The sequence below is a fragment of the Heptranchias perlo genome, chromosome 4 (genome assembly GCF_035084215.1).
Source record: "Heptranchias perlo isolate sHepPer1 chromosome 4, sHepPer1.hap1, whole genome shotgun sequence".
NCBI classification, from domain to species: Eukaryota; Metazoa; Chordata; class Chondrichthyes; order Hexanchiformes; family Hexanchidae; genus Heptranchias; species Heptranchias perlo.
This window is the reverse complement of record NC_090328.1, coordinates 127,020,738-127,046,139: the sequence shown is the minus strand read 5'-3', so window position 1 is coordinate 127,046,139 and position 25,402 is coordinate 127,020,738. Positions and strand designations below refer to the sequence as shown.

The 25,402-nt window shown below is 44.7% G+C and overlaps 1 protein-coding gene across 1 annotated transcript in view; it reads left to right on the top strand.

Annotated features, from left to right (window-relative positions):
* Positions 1 to 24,445, top strand: part of dnah6 (dynein, axonemal, heavy chain 6) — a 475,651-nt gene extending 451,206 nt beyond the window's left edge. Inside the window, exons 74-77 of the mRNA XM_067983622.1 lie at positions 2,412 to 2,484; positions 15,858 to 16,009; positions 20,029 to 20,251; positions 23,966 to 24,445. Coding sequence (XP_067839723.1) covers positions 2,412 to 2,484; positions 15,858 to 16,009; positions 20,029 to 20,251; positions 23,966 to 24,069 — 552 coding nt within the window. The 3' untranslated portion in view covers positions 24,070 to 24,445. The remainder of the gene's footprint in view (positions 1 to 2,411; positions 2,485 to 15,857; positions 16,010 to 20,028; positions 20,252 to 23,965) is intronic.
* The last annotated feature ends 957 nt before the right edge of the window (positions 24,446 to 25,402 follow it).

Below are 25,402 nucleotides of genomic sequence, written 5' to 3'. Positions count from 1 at the left end.
CAGTTAAAACCTACCCGATAATTCAGGCTGTCACGAATAGATTGAGTGCAGGAGAACATGTCTCAAAAACTCAAATATTTCTCCTGACAATTTATTTGTGTGCAACAAAAGGTAGCATTTAAAAATATCGTGCGTCGCTGAAGGGAGGGAGAGAAAAAAAAATCAGTAGGGAGACACCCAGGCTGATGTTGGTCATCTCCGAGCAGCTGGCTCAGATAATGATATACACAGAAGCCTGAGAGCAGGTCACCTGCCTCTCATCTTGACTTGGGCCAAGCAGCCTATAAGGAAGAGGAAGAATTATGAATAAATAATCGTTTCTATCTCATCTGTTGACATGCCAGGCAAAACAAAATATATTCTCCTTTAATTAAAAAAAAGGAAATAAAACACACAGGAATTTAAAATTGGATTGACTAACTTAGGAACAGGAGTAGGCCATTCAGCCCCTCGTGCCTGCTCCGCCATTTGATAAGATCATGGCTGATCTGTGATCTAACTCCACATACCTGCCTTTGGCCCATATCCCTTAATACCTTTGGTTGCCTAAAAGCTATCTATCTCAGATTTAAATTTAGCAATTGAGCTAGTATCAATTGCTGTTTGCAGAAGAGAGTTCCAAACTTCTACCACGCTTTGTGTGTAGAAATGTTTTCTAATCTCACTCCTGAAAGGTCTGGCTCTAATTTTTAGACTGTGCCCCCTACTCCTAGAATCCCCAACCAGCGGAAATAGTTTCTCTCTATCCACCCTATCTGTTCCCCTTAATATCTTATAAACTTCGATCAGATCACCCCTTAACCTTCTAAACTCCAGAGAATACAACCCCAATTTGTGTAATCTCTCCTCGTAACTTAATCCTTGAAGTCCGGGTATCATTCTAGTAAACCTACGCTGCAGTCCCTCCAAGGCCAATATGTCCTTCCGAAGGTGCGGTGCCCAGAACTGCTCACAGTACTCCAGGTGCGGTCTAACCAGGGTTTTGTATAGCTGCAGCATAACTTCTGCCCCCTTGTACTCTAGTCCTCTAGATATAAAGGCCAGCATTCCATTTGCCTTATTGATTATTTTCTGCACCAGTTCATGACACTTCAATGATCTATGTACCTGAACCCCAAAGTCCCTTTGGACATCCACTATTATTAACTTTTTACCATTTAGAAAGTACCCTGTTCTATCCTTTTTTGATCCAAAATGGATGACCTCACATTTGTCTACATTGAATTCCATTTGCCACAGTTTTGCCCATTCACCTAATCTATCAATATCCCTTTGTAATTTTACGTTTTCATCTACACTGCTTACAATGCCACCAATCTTTGTGTCATCGGCAAACTTAGATATGAGACTTTCTATGCCTTCACCTAAGTCGTTAATAAATATTGTGAATAATTGAGGCCCCAAGACAGATCCCTGCAGGACTCCACTAGTCACATCCTGCCAATGTGAGTACTTACCCATTATCCCTACTCTCTGTCGCCTTTCGCTCAGCCAACTTCCTAACCAAGTCCGTACTATTCCCTCGATTCCAAGGGCTTCTATCTTAGCTAACAGTCTCTTATGTGGGACCTTATCAAATGCTTTCTGGAAGTCTATATAAATAACATCCATTGACATTCCCCTGTCCACTACTTTAGTAACCTCTTCAAAAAATTCAATCAGGTTTGTCAGGCACAACCGACCTTTCACAAATCCATGCTGGCTCTCTCTGACTAACTGAAAATTCTCGAGGTGTTCAGTCACCCTATCCTTAATTATAGACTCCAGCATTTTCCCCACAACAGATGTTAGGCTAACTGGTCTATAATTCCCTGGTTTCCCTCTCTCTCCTTTCTTAAAAAGCGGAGTGACATGTGCAATTTTCCAATCCAGAGGGTCAGTTCCTGAATCTAGAGAACTTTGAAAGATTATAGTTAGGGCATCCGCAATGTGCTCACCTACTTCCTTTAAAACCCTGGGATGGAAACCATCTGGTCCTGGGGATTTGTCACTCTTTAGTGCTATTATTTTCTTCATTACTGTTGTTTTACTTATGTTAATTTTATCGAGTTCCTGTCCCTGATTCAATATTAGTTTTCTTGGGATTTCCGGCATGCTATCCTCTTTTTCTACTGTAAATACTGACACAAAGTAATTGTTCAACATGTCCGCCATTTCCCCATTGTCAATGACAATATCCCCACTTTCAGTTTTTAAGGGGCCAACACTGCTCCTGACCACCCTCTTTTTCCTAATATAACTATAAAAGTTCTTCGTATTGGTTTTGATATCCCTTGCAAGGTAACTGGTCGTATTAACTACATAATATTGTAATTTTATATATGCAGTCTAATGGGATAGCACGGACTGTCAAGTGTTACAATATGTGGAAATGATTGCTCAGTTCTCATTTTTCCTTGTCTTATTTTTAGAATTGGATCAAACGAGGCCAACCAAAGTCCTTCTGGATTTCTGGATTCTTCTTTCCTCAGGGATTTCTGACAGGTAAGGCCAGATAGAATTTTCTGAAAATGATGTTAATTAGCCTGTTAGCTAATTTTTGCATTAAGTTCTCTGTTTATTACTCAGCAACAATAAGTAGTTATTTGAACTAGGGAACGTTTGAAGAAAGAGCACTGCAGAATGGTGTTGATTCAGATAATCTGAGTCAAGAGAAGTAATTTGAATGTTGAATTAAGAGAAGTAGACTGTATGCAGTCTGTAATATTTGTAAGATAGATAACATTTCCCTAACATCATACTGCACATTTCTGTTTCACATTTTCAAAAAAAGTATAAAGTTGTAAAGACAGCCTGTTCTGACCTGCAGCCTGAAGTGCAATTAAACTATGACCTCACCCAGTGTTTACTTAACAGCTATTAGACTTTGTAGGGCCAAAATTTTGCTGTCGCAAGTGCACCAGATCAAGACTCATCAAATTGCTCAAAATATTATTTTCTTCAGCCAGCTGACTACACGTAGGTAGAAAATACAATTCATATCATGACAAATATGTCACAATGTAAATATTTTAATTTACCCATAAAATTACCCAACTCCTGTTCGACATGCAGCCATTAAGTCTTGGCCCTCAAGACCTAATCATTGTCAGGGACCTAGAGCTCAAGCTCGCCATTGAGGCTGATGCCTGTAGTTCTGGTGCGGCTCCTTTCTAACTTCCCCATGTAACACTAAGTAATGCCTTGAGAGATCTACTATATCGTTCAAAAAGCCTTCCCAACCCGGCCTGGCCAAACCTGAACTAACTGACCCATTCCCAAACTGCCACACCCTGTTTCCAGTCCATCCAGCTTTAGATCGCCTTTTTATAATTCATTCTGTGGATATGGGCGTCGGTGGCATTTATCATCCGTCACTAGTTGTCCGGAGAAGGTGGTGGTGAGCTTCATCTTGAACTGCTGCAGTCTGTGTGGTGGAGATGATTCCACAATGTTGTTGGGTAGGGAGATGCAGATTTTTGACCCAGTGATGATGAAAGAACGGCGATATACGTCCAAATCAGAATGATCTGTGACTTGGAGGGGAACTTGGAGGTGATTGCTTTCCTAGCACCTGCTGCGCTTGTCCTTCTAGGTGGTGGAGGTCGCGGGTTTGAGAGGTGCTGCTGAAGAAGCCTTGGCAAGTTGCTGTAATGCATTCCGTAGATAGCACATGGTATACTGCTGGTGGAGGGGGTGGATGTTTAGGCTAGTGGATGGGGTGCTAATCAAGTAAACCGCTTTGTCCTGGATGATGTCAAGCTTTTTGAGTGTTGTTGCAGCTACACTCATGCAGGCAAGCGGAAAATATTCTATCACACCGGTAGGACAGACCCACCAGTCAGTGGGTGGGGGCGGAAGTGGTCTTTGCAGTCCTCAACGTTGCCTCTTGCCTCCATAAAATTTCATGGCTTCTGGTCAAACATGGGCAAGGAAATCTCCTGCTGATTAGCACCTACTCTCCTCCCTCAGCCGATGAACCAATACTTCTCCATGTTGATCACTACTAGGAGGAAGCAATGAGGGCAGCATGGACACAGATTGTATTCAGTGTGAGGGACTACAATGTCCATCACCAAGAAGGGCTCGATAGTACCATTATTGACCGAGCTGACTGAGGCCTGAAAGGCATATCTGTCAGACTGGGCTTGCATCAGGTGGTGAGAAAACCAACATCAGGAAATAACCTACTTGACCTCATCCTCACCAATCTACCTGTAGCAGATGTGTCTGTAGGAGTGACCACCACACAGTCAGGACACCCTCCATCGTGATGTGTGGTACTACCACCATGTCAAGTAGATAGATTAAGAACAGGTGGAGCAGAACAAAACTGGGCCGGAGATTTGTTTGTTTTGAGCCCTTTAGGCTGACTAGAAGGAAGTAGTCACTGATATATTAACTACTCTTTGTGCTCGGTTTCAATCCCATTAACACCCTTTAAAGCTCTCACAATTTTCCTTACAACCTCCTACTAATATTGGAAGAATTTCTTGCTATTGGTTTTGCACCTGCAACTATGCTCAATTCCACATTCCTCTTTATCCTTCTAAACATCCTTTTAGCATGCTTTTGAACACAGTAGCAAGTACCCATAATAATGTTTTCTTTACTTTTTATATGTATGCTCATCAAGAGGGATGTCAGTGCTGGGGAATGGAACTCCTCCCATTTCAGGCACTGTGAAAGAATCAAACACTCCTAGGTCAGGTATTTAACAGCCAGACGCAGAGTAAAGTTTCTCTAATCATTCCCAACAATGTGCCTCTGCCCCAACCCCAGAGGTGCAGCAGTGTGACATTTGTTGCATTTCTTACACCAGCAGTCCAAGGAGAAGTTCCAACACCATCTTCTCAGGGCAACTAGAGATGGACAATAAATGCAGACTTGCTAGCATCACCGAATTCCAGAGAACAAATGAAAAAGAAAGCCATCCTGTGGCCTTTCGAGTGAGACTACTAATTAGTGCCAAATTAGTGACAGTTTTGTGCTATAGGCAAATGGCCATTAGGACCTGGATTGAGACTATCCAAACTCATTTCACATTGGACCTCTCGCCAACAGCTCAGAGGAAACTTCCATCTCATCAGTCTGGTCTGGATTTGACCCCTGGTCTCAGAGGTGAAAGGCCAGTTTTCAAACTCACTGTCGCACCCAGTTCACCCACACAGAATCATGTTAATATTAAACTTAAGAACTATATGTACGTTATTTAAGGAAACAAAGTTACTTTATTGTAGACATGATTATATGCCACCAACTGCATGATTAATTTTTGCTTTTCATAGTAACTATGTTACAACTGAAAATAGTCAGTGCGAAGATAACGTTCACAGTGACACCACTGAAACCACTCCACAATCTGTTAAGTAATTTTACTCCAATTACAAATTAAAATTTGCACCTACCATTTATCATTTGCTTACCTAATATGTGGTATAAACTAAATATAGAACCATAAATTGTGTCCCACCTATAGTACTGACCATAATTAATTTAAACTTCATCACTTGTGAGTTATCGGGACAACCTATTCATGGGACATAATGGCTGATTTTATGACATAACACTCCCTTTAAGGAGCATTGCCCATGGGAGCATATATTGGGAATTTGAGTACCGTTATGTGCTCCCACAGGCAATACTTCCCACTAGGAGCACGGTTTCATAAAGTTAGATCTATAAGTTTTGTGCCACAGCTTCAAATCATGTATTCTTTATTTATATTGAATGTGTGTTCTCCTAATTTCTTTAGTAACTCCGCCCTTGGGATGACATAAAAGAATAAGTTTGTTCAGAGTTGTATCTATAGGTGTGTCATGAATGGAATAGGTCAGTCGTGAGATATGACAAATATCCATCTTCATGTTTTATTTAATTATAGAAGTATTTCTCATTTCTCATTTCTCAGTGTGCTGGCTGTGAACTATTCTTTAGTTTTAATCTGCTCCTAATTGCAGTCCAGCCCATTAATTCTGATGAATTTTCTTGACAAAATTTCTGATCCAATCCTGAATAATTTTAGCAATCATTTACAAAAAAAATTCTGCTGACTCCATTTCAGAAACCCCAACTGAGATGACAACCCCGCATGTTTAGCATGACAATTTTATGTACAGCACATGTTTTCTTTGTATTTGAGTGTAATCATCTCAAACAAAACTGTGCAGTTTTAGTGTATTCATGTGCAACTCAGCCCAATCTGCATATAAGCACATGACAATTATGGATTTTTTTGTCACTAACGTTTATTTTTAACGTTTGCCATTGCTTCAGCCTGAACATCTTTGCTATACATTTTTTGGGATAGAGTTTCCGCTTTGGGCGCAATCGGGAAATTGGGGTCGAAATTGCGCTGGTTAGTTACAGTTCAAGTTTTCGCTAAAATGCATTTGCATAATCACAAACACAAAATCTTCCATTAACGAGCACAATCAGGCAGCGTAATAGAACATAATCGTTTTTTTTTCTTTGCATTAAAAAATATTCATTGATGTATTTAAGAGTGGTAACCTAGTGCAGTTTTATTGATACAGCTGAAAATATGTTTATCACCTAAAATAAGCATTTTTAACAAGTGTTTAGTCCTCCACCTCTGAGTAACCTGATTTAAAATCCCTGAAAATGACTTAGAAAAACTCTACTGAACTATTTACTAGTTTCATTGGTGTACACTAGTCAGCTTCTTAGTATACTAAATATTTTTTGAAATGTAAAATCTGTTAAAACATGCCTGCTAGTACCTGTGCGCCTAAGAAAATGAATGCAATTTGAAGAGCCTTCCCGAACCAGCGCAATCAGCGGAAACTCACAATGTCGACTTGGGGGCATGGCCAGTTTTATGGGCGGGACCTGATCCGGGGGAATTGAATCTTAAACCAACGTAAAAGATCGTGGAGAACCCTAAATTAACACTTATGTTTAAAATTCCCTGATCTTTGCCACTGGTTCGGCTGATTGCACTGGAATCTGGGTGCAAAACTAGAGGAAACAAGGGAAAACTCCACCCCTTTAAGTTTATTGTCTGACTTTGTACATTTACATTAAACGCTGATGGTAGTGCTTTGTGTGGAATTAATCAATAGCATTTTATATACGTTTATAATGCCAGAAAATCTATGTAAAAATTACATAGCAAACCCATAGTGCTATCTGTTTGCCAATATCAGACATCAACTGTTCCCAAGTGGCAGGAAATCGACGAGCTAAAGTGACGTGTTCTTGTTTTGCATTGCTCCAGCACAAGCTGGACATAATGCACATTAGCTACCCCTTTGTGTAAGTTTATAGGAGCAGAAAATGATCACAAAAAAATCACACACTGAGCATTTTTAAGCAAAATAATGATTTCAAGGACAAAGATTAATAATAGTGTAATTAAGAGAATATCAGTAATACCCCCTTTATATTGCAGAACTGCTTCAACTCATTTCTTAAATGATCTCTTAACTACTTTGCGACTCCTATGAGGTGCTCTCCCAGTGGCTGCATCATGGAAGGTGGAAAGCAGCTGTGGTTCAGATAAGGGCTCTCGAGACGCTTATGGTTGGTGACCCCTAGGATTTTGGGCCTGAGAGAGCCCAGCAGTAGACTCCAGCATCTTAGCTGCTGCCGGGGCAGTCTGGCACCAGAGTGGGTTTTGGTTGAGAGGGTAGTGAAGGTGCGGACATGCTGTCATCCTGAGAGATGGTAGCATGTTCCACTGTCATTGCATAGCTGCACCTGCTGTGGGTTGCAGCTCAACACTCCTACTGATATGCAAGAGAGCAGATTGTAGGACACCTGAAATCCCTATCTATTCAAGCTGACAATCTGTCCAAGTTAGAGGAGATGGTGGAGCCCAGATCCTGTATGGCGTCAGTATGAGCATCCCTGAGAGATGCTACTGTTGGCGCCACAGACTCTCAGAAGGAGAGCCCAGTTGCAGCGTCCATTGAGGTGACCACACACTGCATGGTTGACTGCAGTGTGTGGATGGCATGCACCAGAATCCCACACGTGTTGATGGCGGACTCCTCCGCCATATCCAAAATTTAGCGGTGGCTCCCTGGCAAGCTGACCAATACATTGAGCAATTGCTGGTGTGAAGAAAACATTTTTCTTTTCAAGGCTGGGCCCTAAAGTCTGCATCCCTGCCCTCTTCAGCAGAGCTAGGACCCGAGGTTGTCCTCCGTCGAGCCATTTCCCAGACCATTCTTTCCATCACCACCTGCTCCTGCTCACTTGTGTTGAGTGAATCACCCTGTGCAGACCCCTCTAAGTCACTTTCTATACCACCTGAGGTGCCAATCTCTGTGTTGTTAGTTGGAAAAGTATGAGTGAATAATGGTGTATCTTTGGGAGCATTGTCCCCCTCCATCTGCTCAGCTGTAGGGCCCGAGTCATAGAAGGACCTAGAAAAGGGGTAGATGGACAAGGGTTAGCATGTTATGGGGAGGGTAAGCAGCAACGCAATGCAGCTGTTTCCACAGTGTGTGGGAAAGGAACGGGATATACTCAAACACCCTGCTATGACTTGGTATCTCCAATGCTGAATGTACTCCATTGGAGTGAAAGTTTGCAACGTGGTTGTACTTCCTCCCATTCTTGTACTCTCCCTTCTATTGGGAATTAGCTGCTCCTGCAAGAAAAGTGGGAGTGGGTTAGTATGTACCCTATGGAACAGTGTGAAGATATGTGAGGCAGCTTAGCACAGTGCGCATGATGAGAGGAAGAAGCAGCTATGTAGCCAGGAGGTGGAAGCGGTTATGAACGCAGGTGTTGAGTGTGTGAGTAGAAACAGAAGGAGGTGTAGTGAAATGTCCCATTGTGATTAGAGGAGAGGCTTGTGCAGTGGGTACTAGGAAAACTAATGGGTGTAAAGGCTGACAAGTCCCGGCTTGCATCCAAGGGTCTTAAAGAAAATGGCTACAGAGATAGTGGATGCATTGGTTTTAATCTTCCAGAATTCACTAGATTCTGGAAAGATCCCAGCAGATTGGAAAACCGTAAACGTAACACCCCTATTCAAGAAGGAAGTGAGACAGAAAGCAGGTAACTATAGACCAGTTAGCCTAACATCTGTCATTGGGAAAATGCTAGAATCCATTATTAAGGAAGTAGTAGCAAGACATTTGGAGACTCATAATACAATCAAGGAGAGTCAACATGGTTTTATGAAGGGGAAATTGTGACTGACAAATTTATTAGAATTCTTTGAGGAAGTAACGGACAGAGTGGATAAAGGGGAACCAATGGATGCAGTATATTTGGATTTCCAAAAGGCATTCGATATGGTGCCACGTAAAAGGATACTGCACAAGATAAGCGCTCATGGTGTTTGGGGTAATATACTGGCATGGATAGAGGATTGGCTAACTAACAGAAAACAAAGAGTCGAGATAAAAGGATCATTTTCAAAATGGCAATCTGTAACTAGTGGGGTGCCGCAGGGCTCAGTGCTGGGGCCTCAGTGATTTACAATATATATCAATGACTTGGATGAAGGAACAGAGTATTTTGTGGTCAAATTTGTCGATGATACAAAGATAGGGGGAAAAGCAAGTTGCGAGGAGGACTCAAAGTGTCTGCAAAGGGATATTGACAGGTTAAGGGAGTCGGCAAAAATTTGGCAGATGGAATATAATGTGGGAAAATGTGAAATCATCCACTTTGGGAGGTAAATAAAAAAGCAAAGTATTATTTGAATGGAGAAATATTACAAAATGCTGCGGTACAGAGTGATCTGGGTGTCCTCGTACATGAAACACAAAAAATCAACATACAGGTGCAGCAGGCAATCCGGAAGGCAAATGGAATATTGGCCTTTATTTCTTTGGGGATGGAGTATAAAAGCAGGGAAGTCATGCCATAACGTTACAGGGTGCTGGTGAGACCACACCTGGAGTGCTGCGTACAGTTCTGGTGCCCTTATTTAAGGAAGGATATACTTGCATTGGAGGCAGTTCAGAGAAGGTTCACTAGGATGATTCCGGGTATGGAAAGATTGAACAGGTTGGGTCTATACTCATTGGAGTTTAGAAGAATGAGAGGAAATCTTACTGAAACATATAAGATTCTGAGGGGACTCAATAGGGGAGATGCTGAGAGGATGTTACCCCTCATGGGGGAATCTAAAACTAGGGGGCATAGTCTCAGAATAAGGGGTCGCCTGTTTAAGACGGAAATGAGGAGGAATTTCTTCTCCCAGAGGGTCGTGAATCTTTAGAATTCTTTACCCCAAAAAGCTGTGGAGGCTGAGTCAGTGAATACATTCAAGGCTGAGTTAGACAAATTTTTGATCAGCAAGGAAGTCAAAGGATATGGGGAAAAGGCAGGAAAGTAGAGTTGAGGTAAAAATCAGATCAGCCATGAATTCATTAAATGGCGGAGCAGGCTCGAAGGGCCAAATGGCCTACTCCTGCTCCTATCTCTTATGGTCTTTTATGGTCTTATGGGGGGAGGAAAGGATTAATAGTGCTAGGGATAAAGTGTGGTGTTGCATTGCTGTAAAGATAGGAAGGGAGATGTGAAGAGAACTCTTATTTTGGCAGTCCTGGTAAGGTCGTTAAATTTTTTCCTGCACTGCAGCCTTGTCCTGGGAGTAATGCTGCTGGTATTGAGCTGCATGGCCACTGCTCTCCATGCCTGTTGACTGATTTGATGTGGCATCTGTCTCTCATCTAAAGGAAAGAGCACCTCCTTCCTGATCTTCACTTGTTCAACTTGCACCTCCATGGCAGTACAGTCCCCACCCCTTAAAAAGTCCATGTTTAAAATGGGCAGTCGCTTATATCGGCCAAAAAGCAATAGCCATTATCCATTTGCATAGACATCAATTTTAAAGTTGCCCATTATAGCATCTTAAGTGCTCCATTTATTTCGGGCAGAAACAGCAGTGTTTACTCACTAGTAAGCCATCTCAATAATCTCTTTCATTAAATCCACCTCCGTATCCAGTTTGTCTTACTTTGGAGTGTTGCACATGTTGCACTCTGATCTTCTTGCCGAATTCAAATTTCCACAGGCTTTACACTTGCTTTTTTCTGCAAGAGATTTCTAAATTCTGTCCCTCCAGCCTTCATTAGCTTTGCTGCAAAGTGGAAAGAATTGTATTGTACAAATGAAGATCCCTGACGCAATATAATGACCAGTAAAATGCCTGAAGCAAGTTTATTTTCTGTCCCTCTCCCTGTAACAAGCCGCCTGCAGCTCCTCGATTTCCAGCCACTTCATTGAGAGCAGATTAGATGTGGGTGAAAAGCTTTTGGGCTCGATTTTCGCGTCGTGTTTCCGACGGGTTCCCAGCGGGGTGGCTCCGAAAATCCCGATATCCGGTCACGTGACCGGATCGCGACGAAATCCTGGCCACTTCCGGGTACCGCGCTGACGTGCGGGGCTGCGCGCGCAAGCCCCGCTGGTGGGAATCCCGCAGGCAATTAAAGCCAGCGGGGTTCCACTTGAGTGTACTTACCTTGCTTGTTGAGGTCATTTAATGAGCTGAAGCAGCTGTCAAAAGAGGAAGTGTGGGATTTTAGGTTCAAGGCAGTGAGTTTCACACACTGGGGGAAACAGTCCCTCTCCAACCAGGCGTGTTGCAGCCAGCAGCCTGTGGCAGGTGCCAAGGTGCACTCCACGGGGGAGAGCCCTCACCCACGCAGGAGGCCACCGCGTCACATAGGGCAACCCCTGCCCTCCACCACCCCCCGCCAAGCCAGAGGACAGACCGACACGAAACCGCAGCCCCAGTCCGAGGAACCACCCACCTACCCTGCACAACCCCTCAGACCAACACCTGCCAGATGGGTGGTGCGTTGACATCGTCAGAGGACGAAGAGCATGACCAGCCCCAGCAGCCTCGCAGTCCACGCCGTCCGCCTCGGAGACGTGGAGCCCCCCAACACGGTGCGGTGGCACACCCACCTGCACAGCAGGAGGGAGGGCAACCGCAGAGAGAGATGCGTCGCAGGAGGCACTACCCTCCGCACAGGGTGTACAGAGTGAGGCTCAGCTTCATGGACCTCTCCGAGGAGCAGTGCATACGTCGGCTCAGAGTCAATCGCCAGGTAGTCGCCGACATCTGCAGCCTCCTTAACGACGAGCTGCTCCCTGATGGACCAAGCAGCATCTTCTTACCTGTCGCCGTCAAAGTCACCACTGCCCTCAACTTCTTCGCATCCGGTTCCTTCCAGGGTGCCACCGGGGACATCACTGGGGTCTGTCAGTCCTCTGCACACAAGTGCATATGGCAGGTCACCGATGGGTTGTTCCGCAGGGCCTCGTACTACATCAACTTCGCCATGGACGAGCGCAGCCAGATGGAGAGGGCGGTTGGATTCCATGCCATGGCCGGCTTCCCACGGGTACAGGGTGTAATCGACTGCACCCACATCGCAATACTGGCACCTCCGCATGAGCCAGGGCTGTTCATCAACAGGAAGGGGTATCACTCCATGAACGCCCAGCTCATCTGTGACCACCGCCAGAGATTCCTACACGTGTGCGCCAGATACCCCGGCAGCTGCCACGATGCCTTCGTCCTCAGGGAGTCCGCCGTCCCACCCATCCTGCAGGCACCCAACGCCGGCAACGGCTGGCTCCTCGGCGACAAGGGGTATCCCCTACACACGTGGCTCATGACACCTCTGAGGAACCCCATCACCGAGCCGGAGCGTCGGTACAATGACAGCCACACTGCTACCAGGTCTACAATTGAGCAGACCATAGTGCTGCTCAAGATGCGCTTCAGGTGCCTTGATCGTTCTGGGGGAGCGCTCCAATACACACCATTCAGAGTGGGACGAATCATAGTTGTCTGCTGTGCCCTGCACAACATGGCCCAACAGAGAGGGGTGCCGCTGGAGGAGGCCCCATCCACACCCGCCACCCACATTGAGGACGGCGAGGGCGAGGGCGAGGAGGAGGAGGAGGAGGCGGAGGCGGAGGAGGAGGAGGAGGAGGCGGAGGCGGAGGAGGAGGACGCGCCAGAGGATAGTGGACGACCCATGCGCCGAACCACGACTCACCGGGATGGTCGCCGGGCCAGGGTGGCACTCATACGTCAACGGTTCTCCTAGAGTCAGACAGTGCGAGGCGCTCGCATCTCCTCACCTGCACATGCGAGCGGCCATACCAGCCACCTCCACTGAAGACTGTTGCCAGTACTCCTGCACCCACAGCAGTGTGCCCAATGGGCGGCAGCAGGTGTTCGCCGTCATGATGGGCTCCACGGAACGCACCTATTGCACAGGCCGCGGAAGAATGGACGAGAGGTGGCAGGAGTGGTGAGAATAGAGTATTTAACATGTCCAATGTGACATGATATAAAAAAAAATGTACAAATTAATAGACACCCTGGTGTATTCCCTTTGTGATTATAACGCCTTTGGATTTCTTTTGCGGGTACCCCTACGTGGTGCTACCCCTGTGGCTCCAGCAGAGGTAGTGGCAGGTTGCTTGTGTTCTCGCATTGACCGGGTAGATGCTTTTGGCGGACGGCCCCTGGGTTTCGGTGCCCGTGAGGGCACCTCCACAGACTGCTCCTCCTGCACCGGGGCAGGGGCAGACTCGGCCACCTGGAGAGGAGGCACCATTGCGGGTACTGGTTGAGAGGTGGGCAACGGGTGGGACGTGGGGGCGCCTTGAGAAGCGTCCCCGCTTCCATGTCCCCAGTCACCATCATCCCTCTCGTGGCCTCGGCCCACATCACCCCTTCCACCCTGCTGGACGGCAGTTTGGATGGCATGTGTGAGGCCTTGCAAGGCCACCCCTAGTGTATCCCTCAGCCTGTTGATGGCAGTGGAATGTTGCACACCCTGAATCCGTACAGACGTTGTCAGGGCCTGCAAGGACTCGATGTGGAGCTGTGCGTGACGCTCGAGGGAGGCCAGCCTGTCCTCCACCGCAGACAGTCCCGCACCTACCTGCGACACTGTGTCGCCGGTACCCTCCTGTGCCTGCGCCACCAATGCCCGCATGCAGGAGTTGGACTCCTCCATCGCCTGCGCAATTGTGGACAATGCGCGCGGCACCTCTCCCAGTACCTCAGCAATTAGCTGGTGCCCCTCGACGACTCTCCTTTTCACTGGTGGCCCCCTGGGTTCAGCATCTGGGTCCGGCTGAGCAGAGCCTGGAGATGAGTGCTCCCTCCGTCGCGGACCCTCCGCGGCTGCCCCTGCCACCAGGGTCTGCTCATGCTCACTCGTGCGCGGTGACTCACCAAGTGCTACCCCAACTAGTTGGCGAGGGGGACCCACCGAGGTGCGTGTCTCTGCGCTGGTGGATGGTTGGCTCTGATGTGACGATGCACCCTCAGAGACCGCCATGTCCTCTGAGGAATCGCCCTCCTCGATCGCTTCACACGCAGACGGCCCTGCAAGAGAACAGAGGGCACTATGAGGCATGTGGACCAACTTGACGGTGCGCCTGATGGCAGGTGATGATACGGTCACTCGCGATCATGGGTGTTGAGTGTCAGCTTTCCCTTACCGGCCGTTTCTGCAGCGACACACTTGCCATCAGCCACCGACAGGCAATGTCGCGTGCGGGCGAGGTCGAGCGCCTCCACCTCGGCGTCGGTGAGCTCCACCACTTGCGGCGGGCCACCTCCGGTGCGTGCCCTTTCACGATTGTTGTTGCTCCTCTTCTCCTGTCAAGGCAAAACACAGATGTGTGAGTGGGTGCGTATTGCATTGTGAGACGCATCGAGCATCGGTGTGGGTGGGTTGAGCGTGGAGCAGATGGATGGGAGGATGCGTGTGCCACGTGCCCATCCCATTGCATGGGGATTGGGGTGTGTGGTAGTGTTCGGGTGGGGTCAGGGAAGGTGGGTACTTGCGGGCACGGCGAGGATGGTGAATGAGTGGCTGTGAGGATTGCTGATGGAGCGCAGTGGTGGCTGTGCAGGAGGGGTTGTGATCTGTTTGGCGTGATGGTGGGGACGGGCTGTGGGAGGGTGCGTTGGTGTACTCACCTTGCCAGACCTAGTCAGGTCATTGAAGCGCTTGCGGCACTGCTCCCAAGTCCTTGGGGTGTTGCCCCTGCTGCTCACCTCCGCTGCCACCTCTGCCCATGCCTTCCTGGTGGCGGCGGCAGGGAACTTGCGTCCATCCTCCGGGAAGAGCGTGTCCCTCCTCCTCCTCACGCCCTCCAGCATCAGCTGCAGCGCTAGGTCGGAAAAACGGGGCGCAGCCTTGCCCCTTGGCTGAGCCATCATCAGCAACCTAATGATTGCAGCAGGAGGGGCTTTGGGAGACTGCCCCTTTAAGTGGAGCTCCTACATCGCGTCAACGGCACTGCGCATGCGCAGCCGGCCGGCACGCAGCTGGGGAGCGGAGAACCCGGAAGCAGGGCTTAATCTGTTCAATTATCCCGCGATCGCGTGGGGGACGCACGCAATTAGCCGTCCGCGTTTTCCACGCTCCCAGAGGACCACCCGCTGGGAACCCGCAGGCCTGCTAAATTCGAGCCCTTTGTGTCTGCGATGATGACAGAATATGTCCCGATAAAAAAAAAATGTGGAAATGCCAACTTTGCAAGAAGAACAAACCCTGCTCATTGCAGAGAGAGAGAGAGAGGGAGAGAGAGAGAGAAATTAAACTTTCTTCAGGCGTTATACTGGCCATCGCGTATAGCAGGCAAATTGCATTCGCACGAACACGCCCGCTATAAGTGGTGGGGACTGTATCGGAAAAGTGAGGCACCTCGGCTGTCGTCATTCTGCCTTCTGCCTCACAAACGCATTGTTCACTCACCACCAATGAAAATTCCACATCCCCTTTAAGAGCTGCAGGCTAGTTTTAAGAAGTGGCAGGCCTGCCAGATTTCAACCAACCTCCCCCCCCGCCTCCACCCCGACCACCTCCCCCAATTGTTATAGTTTCTTTTGTTCTCTGTTTCAGGCACGCTTCAGAACCATGCCAGGAAATACAACCTACCGATTGATGAACTTAGCTTTTGTTATAACATTATTCCTGTGTACCGGGACGCGACAGAAGTAGCAGAAGCTATGAAAAGCTTGAAGCATGGAGAAAAGCTTCAGATGGACGAATTGGTAATTTCAGCCTTTCAGTTGAGAAGTGTTGAAGCACTGTAGGATTCAGTCCAACAATAGAGCGCAACCACTTCAGATTACTGACGTAAATAAGAGAATAAGAACATAAGAAATAGAAGCCAGGAGTAGGCCTTACGGCCCCTTGAGCCTGCTCCGCCATTCAGTAAGATCTTCGACCTCAACTCCACTTTCCCGGCTGATCCCCATATCCCTTGATTCCCTTAGAGTCCAAAAATCTATCTATCTCAGCCTTGAATATATAAAATTGCTGTTCAGACTTTTATTGGCAGTTATTGCTGTAAAGAAACTTAAATCTTTTAGGATTATATGAAGTTGGTTCAGTAACAAAAAATATTCATAAAAAATCTATTAAACTATAGTATCAGGCATCACCAAAGAATGGAACTAATAGGACTGGGATAACTATCTTTTGTCAAGCTCAAATTAGACACGGGTTGGGGGGTGGGATCATGGCTTAATTTCTGAGATTTGTTTTGTTGATGATGAAAATTCATCAGAAAGCTTAATAACGTCAACAATTAATGTCTCCACATCACGAAACAGAATTAATGAAAACAATTAACCAAAGCCCTATCTTCAACCCACATTCCTGCCTGGTGAAGCTCTGAGTCAGGTATGCAAACTCATTGAATTTGCCCTGCAAAAAAAAATATTGGTGTCTGGTTTACCTTTTATAAATTTCCAGTGCCCTGCTCAAAAACATGAACACCCGACCTCAAACTGGATGGGTGGCAGATTGTTTTAAAAACAAACACGGGGGGGAGATTTCCTCTGCGCACTAAGTGTTGCAAAATCATGAATGTGCTTATAAAGAATGGGTTTATAATTTTCTACAAACTAAGTCAGGGAGAAATAAATCTTCACCAAGTATTCCTTGAATGCTAGTAGAATTGCTAAATGCATGTCAGTGAAAAATATATAAATGAAAAAAATAATTTTCTACATGTTTTAAATTTCAAGCAGGTATCTCAACTGCCCTGGCATTTCCAATGTGAGTGGACTTAGCTTGACGGCATTTATGTGTTTATGCTCACCTGCAGCTCTTGGGACAGCAACTGCAACAGGTTTTTAGTGTTGTCTGTCATTCCAGCTGATTTGGTGGGTGACAGGAACAGCTGAGGGTATGAAATGCCCTAAAAAATAGCTCTTTTTAAGAAGAAATTTTGCATTCTTATCCCATTTTATCTGGTTAAAGTCTTCACTAAAGATAAAAGGGTAAAATCTCCATAGGGGTTCCCTGATCTCCCACCTGATCTTTAGTGGAAGATCGGCAGAAACCCCAGAGGAAAGGCATTATCAGCCATTTATTCCATTTCTCTGAGGTTTCTACTGATCTTACGCACAAGTTACAGTTGGAGATTGGAGATTCAGGGTGAAAATATTAGGTCAACCTATATCAATTGCTACAAGGTGGCAAAATGTACAGATGAAGGAAGCCATCTTAGCTGATTCATCTACGTTATAAAGCTTACATTCCCCCCCATTATGTCATGTATCTCTTGAAGGTGCCATCTGTCGGATGAGACGTTAAACCGAGGCCCCTCTCAGGTGGAGTTAAAGGTCCCACGGCACTATTTCGAAGAAGAACAGGGGAGCTATCCCCTGTGTTCTGGCCAATATTTATCCCTCAACCAACGCCACTAAAATAGATTATCTGGTCATTATCACATTGCTGTTTGTGGGAGTTTGCTGTGCGCAAATTGGTTGCCGTGTTTCCTGCATTACAACAGCGGCTACACTTCAAAAAGTACTTAATTTGCTGTAAGGCGCTTTGGGATGTCCTGAGGTCATGAAAGGCGCTATATAAATGCAAGGGGGTTGGAGTACAAGAGTAAGAAAGTTTTGCTACAATTGTACAGGGCTTTGGTGAGCCCACACCTGGAGTACTGTGTACAGTTTTGGTCTCCTTACCTAAGGAAGGATATACTTGCCTTAGAGGGAGTGCAACAAAGATTCACCAGATTGATTCCTGGGATGAGAGGGTTGTCCTATGAGGAGAAATTGAGAAGATTGGGCCTATATTCTGTGGAGTTTAGAAGAATGAGAGGTGATCTCATTGAAGTGTATAAAATTCTTAGAGGGCTTGACAGGGTAGATGCGGAAAAGCTGTTTCCCCTGACTGGAGAGTTTAGAACTAGGGGGCACAGTCTCAGGATAAGGGGTGGGCCATTTAGGACTGAGATGAGGAGGAATTTCTTCCCTCAGAGGGTGGTGAATCTTTAGAATTCTCTACTCCATAGGGCTGGGAATGCTCAGTCATTGAGAATATTCAAGACTGAGATTGGCAGATTGTTGGACTCTAAGGGAATCAAGGGATATGTGGATCGGGCGGGAAAGTGGAGCTGAGGTTGAAGATCAGCCATGATCTTATTAAATGGTGGAGCATGCTCGAGGGTGCGTATGGCCTACTCCTGCTCCTATTCATTATGTTCTTATGTTCTTAAGTCTTTCTTTTCTTTCTTAAGGTTTTCACCTCCAGTACCCTGCCTGGAAGACGATTCTAAGCGTTGATCACTCTTTGCATGAGGAAGGTTCCTTCTGACAATTTGTCCTAAATTTTCTTTTCTCCAGCATTAACTTTAACTTATGCCCCCTAGTTCTAGTATCCTGGAATACCTTGTTAGGTTATAGATGATAAGCAATTCAGCTTTGGTGCGCACAGCCGTTGGATGTTAGGACACAGCTTCAGGCAAAACGGCAATTATATCGATGCATGAAAACTTGCATGAGGGTGCAACTTAGACACCAGATATTATAATCACTATTGCAACCTACAGAAGTAATGGATAAACTGTCTACTGCTTAAGTATGCAAGAGAATAATAAAGCACAAAATTCTGACAACAACCTCTCATCTGAGGTAAGATCAAATAGTAATGGCAGGCCATGTAATCTATCAAGGAGACCAGTCAATTGAAGGATTTGATCACATTTCCAAAATGCACCAAACCAATCCAACAGGCTGTGTAAAATATATAATTAATTAAATCACGGCTAATTGCTTAACTTTTGTACCAAAAACATATTAAATATAGTGGACTAAGACATTTTTCCATAGAAATTCATAATATAGGAGCCAATTTTAGAATCTTTAAAACATCAATTTTAATCTAAAATATATCTGCATGAAAAATTAAGCCTCTACCAAAATGCATAAATATTTTGCATCATGTAAATAAAATGTTATCCTTTCCAGAGAGCTTAAAAAAGCTTTTGTCACCTCATTTAAAGAGTTTCCATACAAGCTCAGTTTCTGGAGCAGTTGTGGGTTTGAGTCCCACAGCAGGTCTTGAGCACATAATCTAGGCTGACACACCAATACAATGCTGAAGAGGTGCTGCATTGTCAGAGGAGCCATCCTTTGAATAAAACATTAAACTTAAATCCTGTTTGCCTGATCTGGTGGTCCAGGTGGACATTAATGATCCCATAGCACTATTTGAGGAGGAATGAATGTCTCCTGATATCATGCCAATGTCCTTCTCTCAACTAATGCTACAAAAAAAAAATCAAATTTCAGCTGGCCATTCAACTCATTGCTGTTTGTGGAATGTGACCTCTTGCCTGTCAAAAGCTCACCCTACAGCAGAGGCTATTTCTGCAAAGTTTTATAAAAATCCAATTGTTATATTTTCATTCTTGATTTTTTCAAAATTAAGATGAAGAGAATAAATTTTCAATTTGCTTCTCGATTCACAAACATGGTAAACAGTCTAATGAGACCCATTACAATTATGACATTAAACCAGTTTAAGGCATTTTTCTGCAAAGTGACTATAGAAATCGATGGATTAGAGAATAGCCCACAGTGCAGACAAGGCTCGGGAAACTTTTCCCATGTCTATAAATATAATTTGTGAAAAATAAAGCACAGATTTGCGGACAAAAACTATTTATGACAAAGAATCAGAATTGCGTCAAAAATATTTTTTTGTTTTCACAATATATTGTCTTTAATCGTTTTATCTATCATGCATCTCTGTTTTCTCTTTCCACAAGTTAACTTCCCCTAAAGATGGTGTGCTCGTCCATGGAATGTTTATGGATGCTTTTCGCTGGGATGATAAACAGAAGGTGATAGAAGATGCCTTTCCCAAAGTGATGCATTCTGTTTTACCGGTTGTGCACTTTGAGCCTTCACAGAATTATGAACCAAGTCCATCGTTGTATCATGCACCACTTTACAAAACAGGGGCCAGAGCAGGAACCCTCTCAACAACAGGTATTATACTCAAGTTAGGACAACGGGAATTCAACGTCATATGTTTATTTGAACCCTAATTGCTCGGGAATTGGATGGCACAGTGGGTCAGCACAAAGGCCTCTCACTTCCAAGACATGTTCAAATCCAACCGAGATCAATGTCTGTTGGCTGTAAAGGCTCTTCAAGAAATGATTTTGGGACAATCTCAACCCAGTTCTTAGTGGACTTGGACCCATAGAACAAAACTATACCTACTATGGCATTAAATTGGTAATCTCATACGGAGAGCCAACAGGATAGCTCATGTGGGAAATTGAAAAAATGCTATACTGATATGGTTGTGGGAGCTTTACTTTATATCTAATAATGCCGTGCCAGATCTAAATGTGCTTGATGGGTGTCAGGGAAAGGGTGGCAAGAATTTTTTTTTGTCACCATGTGTAATGTCAAGGCAAATGTGTTGTTGAAAATTTGCTCGATTTGTTTTTTTACAGTGAAATCATTTGCTGCCAGGTTTCTTGATTTTTCTTTTACTTTGTTACTTAGTTAAGAAAAAAAGTTTTTTCAATAAGCCTTTGAAGTCATTGTTTCCTAGCTGCATCTTTTTTGTGCCTAAAAATGCTCTGAAACAGTACATTTTCTGAGTTTTATTGAATATTGTACTTTATTACAGTACCATCCCCAGTGCGAGTATAATGTAAATCCTTTTGGGCAGGAAAGTAAATATGTATTCCCCCCTCCAATACTAGTTGCTGTATATAAAGTTGTATCCAGCATGTATGACAGGCATCACAGTTAGAATCATAGCAATATACGGCACAAAAGGAGGTCATTCGGCTCATCGTGTCTGTGCCGGCCGAAAAAGAGCTATCCAGCCTAATCCCACTTTTCAGCTCTTGGTACATAGCCTTGTAGGTTACCTCAAATGCACATCCAAGTACCCTGTAAATGCAATGAGGGTTTCTGCCTCTACCATCCTTTCAGGCATTGAGTTCCAAACCTCCACCACCCTCTGGGTGAAAAAATTTCTCCTCAACTCCTCTCTAATCCTTCTACCAATCACTTTAAATCTCTGCCCCCTGGTTATTGATCTCTCTGCTAAGGGAAATAGGTCCTTCCTGTCCATTCTATCTAGGCCGCTTATAATTTTAGATACCTCAATTAAATCTCCCCTCAGCCTCCACTGTTTCAAAGAAAACAATCCCAGCCCATCAATTGAACCAAACAACAACATTTTACAACTGAAGAAGTATGGATTGTATCTCTTAAAGTTGAGCAAAGTAGCTAAAAAGATAATAACCAACAAGGAACCATTAAGTAGCAGAAGTTTGAGCAATCACATTGTTCAATTTTTTCAAAGTTACCAATCCCAAACTGGTAAGTAGCAGAGAGCGATCAATCAAAGCACTACAAAGATTTGTGAGGTTGGTTTGAGCAACCGTTTTGAATTTCTCCCCAGCTGAGAATTTACCATTAAAAGTAACATTTATAACATCGAACATCCATAAAAATTAAAAAGTTATGAATATAACACTTAATGCTATTCATAGGGATACCTGCGCAGTTGCGTAAATCGCTGGAAAATGTTTTATCAGAGAGGCCTTTTGCTATGTTGGAAGCCTGAGGCTCAATTTGGAGTACATGGCTGAAGCTTGAATTATTCAGCTGGGCTTTGCTGACTATTTATTATGCAAATGCCTTAGTTCTTACTGATTGGCTACAGTCTATGTCGATCCCAGCAGGCCCCTTCCCATTTTATTTTTGATTCCAGAATACAGTTAAGTATCCATCCCTTCTGATTCCAATGAACACTACTACCAGGAAAACTAGCCATTCACAGAGCATGCTAGGAATCATTGTTTGTAAGCTCCATCCCTCCCTTGTTCAGTAATGGAAAAGCCTGGAGATCTGTGAGGTAACTGATTTATTTTGTGTTAAAAATCTCAAAACAAAGTAAACCATGAACATTGTGGGAAATTATGTAAATAACTATACAGAAAGGGTTGCTTGCTTATACAGTTATGATTATTTACTGTTCTAGTGGCAGACTTCTCCCACTTCGCTAGTCAGTCTGTGCACCCTCTCTCTCAGTAATATTAATCTGAACTGTTTTTTTACACTGAACATGCTGGCCCAGGTTCTGGTGTTTAGAAACCCTAGGCTCCTGTGCAATCTTACTGAATCGGATCAGCTACTGAACTGGCCCAAATTTCCTCGAGGATTCCGCCGGATCCCGCTATAACTCCAGCAGAAGATTGGTGGAACCCACGGGAAAATGGCAGGAACCCACCTGCTCCCAGTCTCTGCATTTCTGGGATTTTATGGCATGCCTTATAAGGGGTAGGAACTCTACTCGACCCTTACAAGGCAAATGTCACCAGGGCATGGAGCAGGGAACAAGGACTCCCTAGGCCAGGAGTTCCCACTTCCCCAGCGTTGCACTGGAGGCCAGTGTGCCCAGTGAGATTAGTCGTACCGGTCTTCAGATGGGCATAAGTGGGCCCCAGGCAAGCGGTATGAAGCCCAGACAAAGCAAATGTTTTTTTAAAACATTTTCTTGTTCTGCCTCCTTACATAGTGGGCTGAAAGAGACATGCCTGAGGTCCGGGGGGAGGGTGAGGGCTGAGCAAACCCTCCTCCAATAGCAAGCAAGATTTTCCGGCTGCATGGACAGGCAGGTGCCAGAGATGCGGCCATTGTAGCATGGGTGCCCACCTGCTCCATGCAGATTAGGTACCCTCCCACTTACCCTGCAAACTCCATCAGGATCAACACTAACAGATACCAGCGAGTGTGATCCCGGTTTAATCACTGGGATCGCGGCTCTTGGAATTTCGGGGTCTTTGCCTCTTTGCATCACTACTTTTCAGGACAAAAGAATTACGCTGACACATAGCCCAAATATAGCTGAGGAGAAAACTGGGTGGGATGCTGGGGGGGGGATCGAGAATGGCTCAGATTGAGTCAGATCATGGCAGACTAGGCATCTACCACCTTGTGTGCTTCTCAGGCTGTCTGCTCATTCACCTACCCCATCATGTTGCTGGGTCACTTATTCGTTGTCTCAGCCCAAGTGCTGTCCACCCAAAGTGCTTCCCGGCTTTCTCATTGAGTCACCTGGTTAGCCCAAGTAACTCCAGGCTCATCCAGCCTCATTGCTTCCTGATCCGTCTACTTCTCTCTGGGACGGCAGGTGCTGCTAATCTCGCACTTCCAGGAATAGGGAAAGTTGTGGGTTGGTACTTGGGACGGGGGTCCCCTATCGGTACACGGCCGGCGGAATGGTCTGCACCCCTGGTGTCAGTCTGCCTTTTTCTTCCACCACACTCCCGAGCCACTGGACACTTCTCCATTTTGCCAGTTGTTCTGCTGGGTCTGACGAAAGGCCATCGATCTGAAACGTTAACCCGACCTTGCTCTCTCCACAGATGCTGCCTGACATACTGAGCATTTCCAGCTTTTTATGTTTTTAGTTCAGATTTCCAGCATCTGCAGTATTTTGCTTTTTGTTCCCGATTTTTCACGCCTTTCTTCATAAATGATTTCAAAGCTGTAATCTAATAGTGGCTGATAGTTTGAAACTGTTGGAACATTTTGGCTCTTGTGGTTGATAATACCTGACCGCCAGATCAGATTACATCCTTGAAATCATTGTCAGGAATCCAATATCCTGGGTTTTGGTGATTGCAGATCAATATAACAAAGCATGCATTTCTGTTTGTGTGATTGCAGGTCATTCTACAAATTTTGTTGTGACCGTGCTATTGCCATCAAAAAGAGACAGCGACTATTGGATCTCCAAAGGATCTGCTTTGCTTTGTCAACTGAATGAGTAAATCTTTGCACATCTATGCAGGTCAGGTCACTTGTTTAAGAATTAATTTCTATGTAAATAAGTCTGGAAAATGGCATAGTAATGAGTTGGAGGGATGGAGTCTTTGGCTGAGATTTGAATTGCATCATTATTTTGGATAAACTTTTGCATAGCTTCCGGCTCATGTTTTACACTTGTATTCTCCTTTGCAACTGTACCTAGTTGAGTTTAAATATTTGGCTGATTTGACTTTTTAAAAATATATCATTACAACTTTGTATCTCAAAACTGATTCAATCTATCTAAGCTTTTTATTTGTATTGCTATCTAAGTATGAGCATAATTTCCTTAAATGCATTTTTCTTTGCTTAAAAATGTTGGATAAAATATTGCAACTATCGGATTGTGCCTTATTAATGAAATTTCAATGTATTTCTAATAATCAAATAAATATGATTTTGCTGAAACAGGTATTTTTTATACAGAATTGTTTGAAATGTAAAGTTACATGCAGATTTTTTGCTTTCCAATTTGGAGTTAACTAAAGTTCCATCAAGAAACTCTCTGTGGGACATTTATGTCATCCTCTCCTCCCCACATTATCCATTTCATGAATTACTGCCCGATTTCAAGTAGATCCAAATAAACCATTCACTATATTTCGAATGGCTCACTAATGAGGCTATTTCATTATGAATTGCCTGAAGACACCTGCCTTCTGGAGAGTTGTTGGACTGCTGGTGATGTTTCTACTACCTTGCAAGCTGTCACCTGCAATTTTTATCAATCTCTGCAGACAGCAACTTGCAAGGACTGTTTACCCTCAAATTTCTAAAAGCAGGCTGCTGTGACTGAGAATCCCCCAGATTCTTTACCCATTCTCCATTAGTAATGCAAATGTTGAATGGCACAAATGGGAGATATGAAACAGAAATCAGACTTCGATACAGTGGCTTCCAGATGCAGGTTGAGTACTTATTGATATGTAAATAATAAGCTTCGAGGCCAAACCTCAATGCAAATGAAGACCTGCCTTAAAATAACCACTTTCAAATTGATACTGCATTCATGTTACTGAACTGCTGGTGGAGTCACTTTGTTCCCAGCAGTAGCAATGTAAATAAATGAGGCAGCGCTAGCACCCCCAGTGGCGTGGAATACCACCTCAAAAGGTCATTTCCCCTGTGCCAAACAAAGACAAAACACCACTAGGGATAAATGTTATGAGTGGCCATTTTCCTGGCCATCAAAGCTGAATGTTCATCCAGCCCATCGGGCCCAGCAGTACAGTTTTTGCATTTCTGGCTTGCATTGAATCTTCCTCAACATTTGGGGAAGTTCGCTGCCAGGAATTA